Raw genomic sequence first — 11,702 nt, 5'->3', positions numbered from 1 at the left:
CATTTTGGATAATTTGAGTGATTATTGTGATATTTTGGGTCAGCTTTAGTTAATTATGAGAATATTTAGGATCCTTTAAAAATTAGACCAAGAGAAGTAAATCTCTTTTCTAATAACAAAGATATAATAGAATTGTTCTTAAAACAGTAAAAATTGAGTTCAAAAAGCGCTGTAATTAAGATTTAATAATTGATTTTGTATTACAATATTTTTTTTAATTTGTATTCCCTATTGTATTTTTATTGTTCTAATAACATTTGCTAATTGTTATTTGATGAAAGGACAAAATGAATATTTTGAAACTACTATTTTTCTTAGTATGACTATTTACAAGTGTTTTCACAAGAACAATGCATAAGATCGTATTTAACGAAATTTGTTTCGATGAGAAATTGAATGTTGGGTTTCCTTTCCTTTCAATGAATCAAATGGTGAAGTCGAAGAGAAGTAAAGTTCGACTTTATTATATTATTTTAATTCTCTGTAGTTTTGAAAATAGTACTCAAATAGTTATGAATTTTTATTTTTTAGTTTTTTATATTTAATTTTTAAAATTTTTTTAAGAATTTAAAATTTTCATTAAAATTTCATGAACTTGGCAAATCTCTGTGAACTTGTCAAGAGAATACTGACATTTCCTTTTATTTGATAAAAAAATTTCTTTCAAAAATCATAAGGATCGTAAAATAAAATATCAAAAAAGTCTGTAAAATTTTTAGGACTTCAATGAGATCTTTTGTCCCTTAATAATTTATTTTGATTTCCTTAGGAAAAAATTAATTTTGATTTTCCCTTCCATGAGACGAAAGACGGCGGTGCATTCAATTGAAAGCTCCGCCACCGTCGGGCTAAAAACGAAGACGCTGAAGCACGGGACATAGAGTGAGCGAAAGGTTAAGCATAAAGTAGTATGTCGCAGTTCTGGAAACCAGGCTCCGAGAGGCCTCGCCTGCTCGACGATGAAGAAGGCGGAGTCCTCTTCTACAACTCCACTCAATCCTCTTCCTCCGGGTACTACTCCTCTCCTTCTTCATCTCTCATATGCTTTCATGCTCTCTCTCTCTCTCTCTCTCTCTCTCTCTCAAGTCTACTTTTGTTTCTAATTTCGACTTTCTTGGTTTTCCCAGATTCGGGTATGCGAGCATCGAGAAGCAGAGGCAAAGGCTTCCCGTGTTCAAGTACCGTACGGCCATACTGTATCTGGTGGAGACTCACGCCACCACCATTGTCGTCGGCGAGACTGGTAGTGGCAAGACCACCCAGATCCCTCAGGTTCACTTTCTCTCCCTTCTTTCTCTCAAGGAGCAAGAGTAACGAAAAAACAAGGAAAATGTTTCACACACTACAGCATATACATTTCCTTTGTATTTTGATTGTGGGAAACATACGGAACTGTGTTAATTTTGATAGTAATTGGGTAGTTCAGTTGTTCTATAGTTTTTTGGTTTCAATAATTTGAAAATGTGTACTTGTGTTGTATTGAATTTGCAGTACCTCAACGAAGCAGGTTGGGCTGATGGTGGGCGTGTCATAGCTTGCACCCAACCCAGACGGCTGGCTGCCCAGGTTCTTTTTGCTTGTTTCAAATACTTCAGAACTGTATTTTTGCACTTTGAGTAATGAGGGCCGTAGAATGGTGGGCGGGGGAGGGGGGTGTGGCGTGGTGGGCGCATTGTTCCTACTTTTTTGCCCGTGGGGAGGTTTGAATTTGCGTGCCCCCTCCCACTCTCAACCACAATCCTTTTTTTGCTTGAGTCTATTATTTGGAAAGCTAACCAAACTTCCTTTCAATGATAAAAGACGTTCACATGGATTGTGATCCTTAAAGAAATCAAAACTGATGACTTGCTTTAAAAGTGAAGACCTAAAAGGCCTTGGCCCAATGTTTGTGTCCTTTGCATTTTGAGTGGGAAACTTTTCGTAATTTGTTTTACATTGTCCTTTGCTGGATGATTTGGAATTATTCGTTTGGAATTTATGGTGAGACTGTGAGAATTGGGTTTTTTCTGCAGATTTGGAGGATTTTTGTGCAATTGTTTTTAGAGACTTTGGGAGGGTGATGGATATGGCAGCACACTGTTCTTGCCATTTTTTGATGTATTTAGTTGGAGAGGAATGCTAAAAATTTTATCGGTGTTGCTACTTCTAATTACTTGATTCAAAACAAATTGGTGTTTCTTGGCATCACTTTGGTGCTGAGAAAATAGATTATTTAGGCATGTTTCTTGAGAAGAATTACAGCATGATTGGATTTATCATTCCTTTTCCCTTCATGCTTGATATGGTGTTGGTGATGGTGAGAGAATCCATTTCTGGAAGGATATTTGGTTAGGGGTGGCCCCCTTGGCTAGCATATACCCTTGTCTATATCATTTATCTTCTTTTCATGATTCCCCTATCTATGCTTTCTTTCACTTGCCAAAGAGTGGGCACTTCTAGGATTTTCAAGTCTTGAGGTACCTTAACGAGAGAGAGCCACTGAATTTCCCTTTGCTCAATGTGCTTCATTCTTTTCAAATGCAATTGGGGAGTGACTAAAGAGTTTGAGGCTTAGATTCTTTTGGGGAATTTTCTTGTAATTCCTTCTCTTCTCATTTGGTTTATGCTCTTAATGTTACTCTTGTTGCCCCTCACTTTTTCATTTCGAAAGCTAAAGCCCCTTCTTAGGTTAAGGCCTTTTTGTGGATGGTGATCTTGGAAGAAATTAATACCAGTGACATGCTTTAGAAATGGAGACCTGACAAGTTTTTATTGCTTGATAAGTTTGTTCTCTGTGTTAGGAGTGGACAGACCCGTTCACATTTATTCTTAATTTGTCATTTTTCTTGGACTTCTTGGAGTAAATTGTTTTGCATTTTTTGAGAGTTGGGCGTGCACTTCCTGGTTAGAGCCATTTTGTGCTTTGTAGTTTAAGGGATTTGGAAAGGAGAAGGAGAGAGGTGCTTTGTGGCGGCGCTTAATTTTTTTTCTATCTTTTTCTGTATTTGGTTGACGAAATGCAAGAACCTTTAAGAACTTGGATATTCCTCTTAACTTGCTTTGGAATAGGGTGGTGTTTCTTGTGTTGTTGTGGGCTTCATCAAATGATTTCTTTTTGGAATTTACCTTTGTCAAATTTATAGTGGGACTGGGTTGCTTTGCTCGAGAAGAGCTGTTTTGTAATCTCTGTTCTATGTGTTTCTAGTTTGTTCCTTTTTCTGTTGTGTTGGGACTTGGGAGGATATCTTATCCTCCTTTTTTTTTGCAAACTTCAAAACCTCCAAAATCAAGCATCAAGAAAGCTTCCTACAAATGAGGACATACCGGACACACTCCCAACAGACCAAATACTTTGTTCTATAAATGTTGAGCGATAGGGCTGTGTAGAAATACCATGATTTATATCACACACATTTGGAGATAGAGCCATGTATGGTCTTTGAACCTATAACAGATCGCTTGTTTAACTCTATTAAGCCCTTGTTCATGAGCACTTAGAAAAAAAAGTGCTTATAGCACTTATCACTTAAAATAAGAACATTAACAAAAAAAGTGGCTTTTGGCTTGTACTGTAACAAACGCTTATTGCAAAAAGTGTTTTTCCAAAATCACTTTTTTGAGAACTTTTTAAGTGAATTTTGAGAAGCAATCTAAGACAGCTTTTTGGCCACTTATAAGTGGCACTGTTCATAGATGAGGTTAATTTTGTAAATATAAGAAAATTTAATGGCTATTTTATAATTTAACATTAGAAGATAATAATATAATATTTTATTATGAATTAAGATATATTAATTATTAATGAAAGATAATTCAATTATGAAATGAAGAAGAAAAATCATCTATTAATTTGAAATAAAATTAAAAGTTAAAAATACTAATTTAACTAATAATATTATTTTAATATAAATTAATATGATAATCACATGCTATAAATATAAATTAAGAACATGATTATTGTTAATAAAAAAATAGTATTATATTATTTTTAATGAATAAAAATATTTGAACATTAATTAAAAATAACAGTTAACATAATTGTTAATTAAATTGTTAGTTAAAAATTAACCATATATTATTTACTATGCATTATAGCCTACTAATTATTAATAAAATATAATTAAATTCTGGAATGAATAAAAAAACCATCTATAAATTTAAATTAACAATAAATAAATTAAAAATTTTAATTTAGTTATTAATACTAGTTTTAACATAACTCAATGTGATAATCATATGTTATAAATATACATTAATAATAATATTGTTATTAATTAATAAATAGGAATATTATATTATTTTAGTTAATATAAAGTATTTAAATTTTAAATAAAAAATTAATATTATTATCATTTAAATTTAGTTATAAAAATATTATTATTTTTATTTAAAATTTATTTAAAAATAACTATATATTATTTTACCATGTATTATGTTATATTAGTTATTATAATTCAATTTTGGATTGAACAAGAAATATTTATTACTTTAAATTAACAATAAATAAATTAAAAATTTGAATTGAATTAATAATATTATTTTTGTCATAATTTAATATGTTAGTAATATGTTATAAATAAACATTAATAACAAGATTATTGTTAATTAAAAATAATAATCTTATATTATTTTTTTTATAGAAAATCTTTAAATTTTAATCATAAATAATTAAAATAATTATTAATGAAATTGTTAATTTAAAAATATTAATATTTATAATCTAAAGTATGTTTAAAAGTAATCATACAATACCCTATAATAAAAGTAAGTATCCAAATACCACTTATTTTAAGCACAACCAAACACCATTTATAACTTTCAGCATTTTTTCAGTTCAACACTTATTAGCAACACTTATTAAATTCAACATTATTTTTTTCTTCTGAAAAACACTTCTGCATAAGTGGTTCCAAATGAACCCTAAGAATGGGTATCCACACACAAGCCTTTACCTTTGAAGGAACTCTAGTTCTCCACACTTGTAGATGATTAGACATTTAGACAACTTAGTGATCACCATATTGCAAAACCTCGTTGACCGAGGATTACCACCTAAAGGGATTCCTCAATTAGACAAAGGCCACCAAAAATCCCCACCTTACAGCCAACCAGCTAGTTACCTCATGGCTCAAACTAATAGCATCTAGATCACACTAACCTAATATAATCTTAAGTGTTGAAACCAAATCAAAGACAAGAGTGAGAACATTGTAAAAAGAGCTCCTATCATCTGATAGGAAAAGAATTGTATTGTCAGTGGATGAGACAAGATCACTCCATACCTACCTATAGCAATGCCCTCGAACTATGGAACAAGACCCTTATCAATGGCCTTCTTAATCATCCTACTCACACATTCACAACCATTGAGTGCAAAGTAAGCAAAAATAGTAAGTAATCATGAAAGAAAATGAGAGTCACGCAATATTGTAAAGCTACACAATTCATTATTCACGCGTCTGTAGGCAATGTGTGTGTAGCGAGGGAGGCAAGTAGGCTAAACATGTTTACAAAAGCTAGTGCGTGTTATAATGTTTGATGAACACTCACCCTCCCTTAACAAGCTTTCTACGTTATTCTAGCTTTGGCACTAGGAAGCATTAAAATGATCGAGGTTTCATAATTCATATTCTCATTTTACACTAAGACATTTTACTCAAAGAATAAAACCTACACTACTGTTTACATGATGGTTACCCATCCCATGTACACAAGACAACGATTATAGGCAAGCATACTGCCGTGAACAAGCTTGGCTCATGACATCTTGCCTCACACCCCTTGATGTTGAAAACTAAGTCTTAGGTTGGTTATTTATAAATTTAGAATAGGAAGTAGAAGAGAGAAGTCCTAATCCTACCCCTTCATCTAATATCGAAACCTTTCCTATTTAAGATTGTATCCAAAAAATGCCAACTAACCTTGTCATTGGCCTTTGCAGGATCCAGCTTAAAAATTAAACCATGCTTCTTTCACCTCCTAATGTCCTCCACCTCCACTATGTCATAAGCTGCAAGAGCAGTATCCGAAATATAGCTACCTGCCACAAAGGCTGTTTCAGAACTAGAAATGGCACTACCCTTGACCTCCTTAACCCTATTACCAACAACTTGAGCAATGATCTTATAGACACTACTAGTCTAGCTTATAGGTCTAAAATCACCAACTCTATCAGAATGATCTTTCTTGGGAGCTAAGGTGATAAGTTGAATTCATGCTCTTGGGGATTAACATGAAACTCCTGAAGCATGTTACCACATCCCAGAAATTTTGGAAAGATGCTCGATTAAATCTGTCTAGACTTGGGGCTATCTCTCTATCCATACTAGGCCCAACTTGCCTAATTTCCTCCTCCTCTAAAGGTTTTTCCAACCAATGTGATATCATCAAAAATAGGACACTAATCCAACCCCTCATTCATAGGTGAAGAAGAGTTCTCCTTGCACAAATTCCTGAAGAACCCTACGCGGGGATAGTTTCCTTGAAATATCTGCTGGATCCCTAATATCATGACCCCATCTGATTCCATCTTTTTAAATACACTCCTCCGATGTCTACTTCCAGCCATTCTATGAAAAATCTAGTACTAAATCCCCTTCCTTAGCCCACTTAAATCTAACCTTATGCCTCCAACTCGTTATGCGAGCTTTAACAAGTCCATCCCAACCACATCCCAGAAATTTTGGAAGATTAAAAGGCAAATTAAATCTGTCAGGACCTATAGCTTTCTCCCTGGCAATAATATTAGCTTGTTTAATGCTTCTCCTATCCTATCCTAGCATCAAGGATTAAGTGATAACTTGGTACAATGCTACTTTTTTCAGTTGGATTTATGTTTTATGAATTATATTGTAACTTATCATAAATTATACTTTTTGTGTCTTGAGTAGCTATTACTAGTAAACTACATTATGATATATGAAAATGACATATGAACAACTAAGGAAATCATAATTCCTGCAGTAAACTTGCAAGCTATATCTGAAGGGAATCTATGACATAGTATGTATACGTGCTTATATGTGTGCATATTTGTTATAAGAGGGTTTGTAAAATTTATATAACACTGGATATCTGAAGAAGCATTGAGAAGTCTCATAGGAGTGTCCAAGGAAGATCGCCTAACATGTATGAAATGTCTGGAAGCATCCTTACTGTATAGATTCGTATCATATTTTTTGTTGATTAATTGGTGGAGAGTGTGATTTCCAAGTTAACATAAATATGATCTATGGCTTGTCAGGTGGTTTTGGTTTTTGGATTAAAATCTAGAATATGTGATTAACATATAACATTAGTGCTTTTATTTATTTTTAATTGGTAAATATAATTTTTTGGGTATTTGGTGCTAGGAATGGAATTTCATATGTTAGGATAGACACTATGGGCTAGATCTAAAAATTCAGTGGCAATTATAGGATGTTAATTATTGGATTTTGAAGGGGGAGAATATTTTCCCCACATGGCATTAATGGTTATTAAGTCCTCTAAAACTTTTGCATGTTTTTAGATAAGACAGGATGGGCGGTGCTTTCTGTGTCCTTCTAATGGAAATCTTTCAAAGAGAAAGCTTACGTTCCAAGTGTTTTGAGATTTGTAAAAGATGGCCATGGCACATATTTTGGGATTTTAAGACTATAAAAATTTAGAGAAGCTTCCTTGTATGCTTATGAGGAATGAAGAATCACACTGCATATAATAATAATAGTGACAATAATAATTGTTAGAATACCACTTTACCTAAAAGCTCAAGCTATTGGGTTATGGGCCAACAATGCATATTAGGCCTTAAGACTCCCTCGCACGTGCAGCCTAGCAGTATATGGGAAGATAAACACATGATAAATAAAACCCATTACACGGAATACAATAATTTTTTAAACACGACACAATAAACGCAAGCTACGAGACTAGAACCCCGAACCTCCTAGAAACTTGGCTCTAGTACCATGTTAGATTACCATTTTTTCATTTTTATTATGTGGGATACTCGCTCCGTTGTCAAAGTGGATAGTTTGGTAGGTTTTTTCTCTTTGTCCCATTTAGTAGGGGTGAGAGGCTAGGTTCATTGGTTGGTTTCGTAAGTTTATGGTCTTTCTAGACCAACCCTTAAGAGTTCATTTTGGGATGAGCTTGGTTATGTGTACAACTTTTGTGCTTCTATTTGTATCATGTTAGGTGATTTTGATGGAGTGAGGTTTCCTTGAGAGAAGAAAGGAGGTGATAGAGTTAGTGCTACTATGTTGAGTTCTAACTCCTTTGTTAGGGAGTGTGGTTTGAGAGACCTTCCTCTTGCTAATGCTAATTTTATGTGGTCGGTGGGTGGGGCTAGAGCGGTGGTGAGTGGGGTTGATAGATTCATTTTCTCTACGGAGTGGGAGGATGAGTTCCCTAATTTGTCTCAATCTATTTTACCTAGGCCCACTTCTGGCCACTTTCCCATTTTGTTGGAATCGAGAAAGGTTGCCTAGGGACCTACTCCTTTTAGGTTCGAAAATATGTGGTTGGTCACGATTCCTTTTAACCCTTAGTCAAGAATTCTTGGAATGAGGATGTGGAAAGGGGCTGGGATGGTTTTATTTTCATGAAAAAATTTAAAGGGTTAAAAAGAGAAGTTGAAAGTTTGGAATAGGAAGGTGTTTGGAGACTTAAAGTTTCTGGCTAGTATCTTAGGAGAGTTGGTTGAGTTACATAGGAAGGAAGAAGATAATACTCTATCGTGAAGGAAGAGATGAGAAGAGTATCTTTGAAGAATGAGTTGAAAGAGGTGATTTTCCAAAGAGGTGAGAAGTTGGAGGTAGAAGACGAAGTTTAAATGGATCGAAGATGGTGATTGTAATTCTATATTTTTTTCTTAGGATAGCGATAGAGAAAATGAGGAAGAATTTGATCAGGGAGTTGGAAGTGGATTGGGGGGTCATTATAACTGACTAGAGTCAAATTGCTGCTGAAATCACTGAGTTTTGTTCTAATTTGTATCATGAGGAGGATGATAGCGGACCTATGATTGAAGGATTAGAGTGGAACCCTTTATTTGGCGAGGAGATGAGTTGGTTGGAAATACCTTTTGAGGAAGAGGAAGTGAGGGGCATGGTTTTTAGGATGGAGAGGGATACAGCTCTAGGACCAGACGATTTTAATCTGGTTTTCTTCCAAGATTGTTCGAAGGTGGTTAAGGGTGATTTGCTTAAGGTTTTTAGTGAATTTTACGGGAATGAGATTTTAAGTAAGTGTGTTTCCACTTTCATAATTCTCATGCCGAAGAAGAATAAATCTATTAAGATTTTGGACTATAGACCTATTAGCTTAGTTTCCATTGTTATAAAATCATCACTAAAGTGTTAGCTAATAGGCTGAGTAAGGTGCTTGATAGGACTATTTCTAAGGTCTGTGCATTTATGGGGGTAAGCAAATTGTGGATGCCATTTTGGTTTCTAATGAGGTTGTGGGGGATATTTGGAGGAGGAAAAAGAAGGGTATCATCTTTAAGTTTTGAGAAAGCTCATGATAGAATGAACCGGAAGATCTAGGATAAGATCTTTGTGTGGGGAAGGGGTTTGGAGAGAGATGGCAGCATTGGATTAGTGGCTGTTTGCTTAATGTGAGCTACTCAGTTTTAGTAAATGGTGAGTCTAAATCTTGGTTTAAGGCTATGAGAGGGATTAGGCAAGGTGACCCTCTCTCCCTGTTTTTGTTTGTTTTAGTGGCTGATTCTTTGAGTAGGATGGTGGATAGGGTGATGGATAGAGGTTTGGTGAGAGGCTAGGAAGTGGTTAGAGAGGGGGTCAAGGTTTCACACCTACAATTTGCTGATGATACTATATTTTTTTTTTCCAGAGGATCATAAACCGTCCTTTAATAATATTTTGGGTCTCCTACACGTTTTCGAGAAGGTTTCTAGGCCTAAGATTAATATGGGTAAGAGTGGGATTGCGGTTATCAATATGGTTGTTGAGAATGTTAAGAGGGAGTTTTTTGTGGAGGTGGGGTGTAGTGTTTCAGAATGGCCATTGCCATATCTTGGGGTTTGTTTGGGGGGTAACCCTAGATTTGTTAGCTTTTAGGGAACCAGTTATAGAAAGTGTTTCAAAGAGGCTAAATGGGTGGGAAGGTGCTCTTTTTTCTCTTGGTGGTAGAATTACTCTTACCTAGGCCTGTCTCTCTAGTATCCCTTTATAGTTTCTTTCGACTTTTAAGATTTTGGTGGGGGTTTCTAATAAATTTGAGAAGATTATGAGGGATTTTTTGTGGTCCAGGGCAGGGGGGTTGTAGAGATCTTCTGGTTAGTTGGAGAATGGTGGGTAGGTCTAAACAGGAGGTTGGTTTGGGTATTGGAAATCTGGTGCCTAAAAACAGTCTTTTTTGCTAAATGGCTTTGGCAGTTTCTGTTAGAGAATTCTTCTCAGTGGCATTTGGCTGTTAAAAGTAAGTATGGATTAGATGAGAATGGGTGGGATCCTAATTTGAGATTTAGATGGCTTTAGAGTCTTGGAAAGCTATCTCTCAGAGTTATCCCCTATTCATTCCCCATACTAAGTTCCTGGTGGGTAGAGGTAATAGAATCTGGTTTTGGAAAGATCTTTGATTGGGGAATGTAGTTTAGTCCACCTCCTTTCCACGCCTTTTTCGCCTTAGATCAGGGCAGGATGAGTTCGTTTATTCTTTTGTTGTTGATCAAGGTGATCCTTTGCCTTCTAGGGATTTCCACTTATGTAGATCAAAAAATGATAGTAGATGGGAGAGCTATCCTCTTTGCTAGTCTTGTTGAATAATTATTGTTTTTCTTTAGAGGAGGATAGGCGGTATTGGTCTTTGGATCCTTCGGGGATTTATTCGTGCAAATATTTTTACGATTTTTTGAGTAGGTCGAATTTTTCTTTTCCTCTTTATAGTTTCATTTGGAAGGCGGAAGTCCCCTCTAAAATTGAGGCCTTTATTTGGTTGGTTGCCCTTGATTGAATTAATACCAATAACTTGCTGCAGGTTAGGAGACCTTTGATGGCTATATCCCTAGACATATGTGTTCTCTACTTTAATAGTTCAAAATCATCATCCATTTTATTCATTCATTGTGACTATGCTCAGATGGTTTGGAATAAGTTATTTGGTATTTTAGGCGAATGTTGGTTGAATTCCATGGCAATGGAGGATTTCTTGCAGTGTCTTTTGCTGGCTTTGGCAGGAAAAATGAAAGGGCAGCACTTTGGAAATGTGTTTTTTTTTTTTTTTGCAGTCTTTTGGGGTTTTGGATGGAGCCTAATGTGCGGATTTTTGTAGGGAAGAAGTTGTCTTAGTTGCTGGTTTGGGAAAAGATACATTCTTTGGCTTCTCTTTGGTGTGTGGGACAAGGGAATTTAAGGGGGTGAGCTTTTCAGATATTCAGCATGATTGGTGTTATGTGTTGGAGTGTTAGTTTGTGTGGGTTTTTCCCTCTTTTGTTTTTTAGTCTTCAGGCTGTTTCTTTGTTTTGTTTTGTTTTTTTTTTTGTTTTTTTTAATCTGGATTTTCCAGACTTTGTTAAGGAGATGTCTTATTCTTTTAGCTTTATATTCTTATTCTATTAAAGAAATTCCTCTTTTATTATCAGAAAAAAAGAATGTGGTTGATGATTGTATAAGTGTAGTTTGTAAGATGTGTAATGATGATTTTGTAGGAATGGTGCTTATATTTCATTTTAAATCAAAATTAGAAGAATACTTGTCATCTAAAAGAAAATAAATGCC

At 34.9% G+C, this 11,702-nt stretch overlaps 1 protein-coding gene across 3 annotated transcripts in view; it reads left to right on the top strand.

The window, feature by feature from the left end:
* Positions 1-429: 429 nt before the first annotated feature.
* Positions 430-11,702, top strand: part of LOC131143710 (probable pre-mRNA-splicing factor ATP-dependent RNA helicase DEAH9) — a 58,986-nt gene continuing 47,713 nt past the window's right edge. For all 3 annotated transcript variants that reach the window (XR_009133660.1, XM_058091978.1, XM_058091977.1), the window contains exons 1-4: positions 430-447; positions 770-1,011; positions 1,128-1,272; positions 1,492-1,566. Coding sequence is in view for 2 of the 3 variants with exons in the window: in XM_058091978.1 (XP_057947961.1) it covers positions 911-1,011; positions 1,128-1,272; positions 1,492-1,566 (321 nt within the window). In the remaining variant the exon portion in view is untranslated. The remainder of the gene's footprint in view (positions 448-769; positions 1,012-1,127; positions 1,273-1,491; positions 1,567-11,702) is intronic.

This window comes from Malania oleifera, chromosome 12 (genome assembly GCF_029873635.1).
Source record: "Malania oleifera isolate guangnan ecotype guangnan chromosome 12, ASM2987363v1, whole genome shotgun sequence".
Classification (NCBI taxonomy): domain Eukaryota; kingdom Viridiplantae; phylum Streptophyta; class Magnoliopsida; order Santalales; family Ximeniaceae; genus Malania; species Malania oleifera.
Note: the sequence above shows the minus strand (reverse complement) of the source record. Positions and strands in the feature narration are given on the sequence as shown.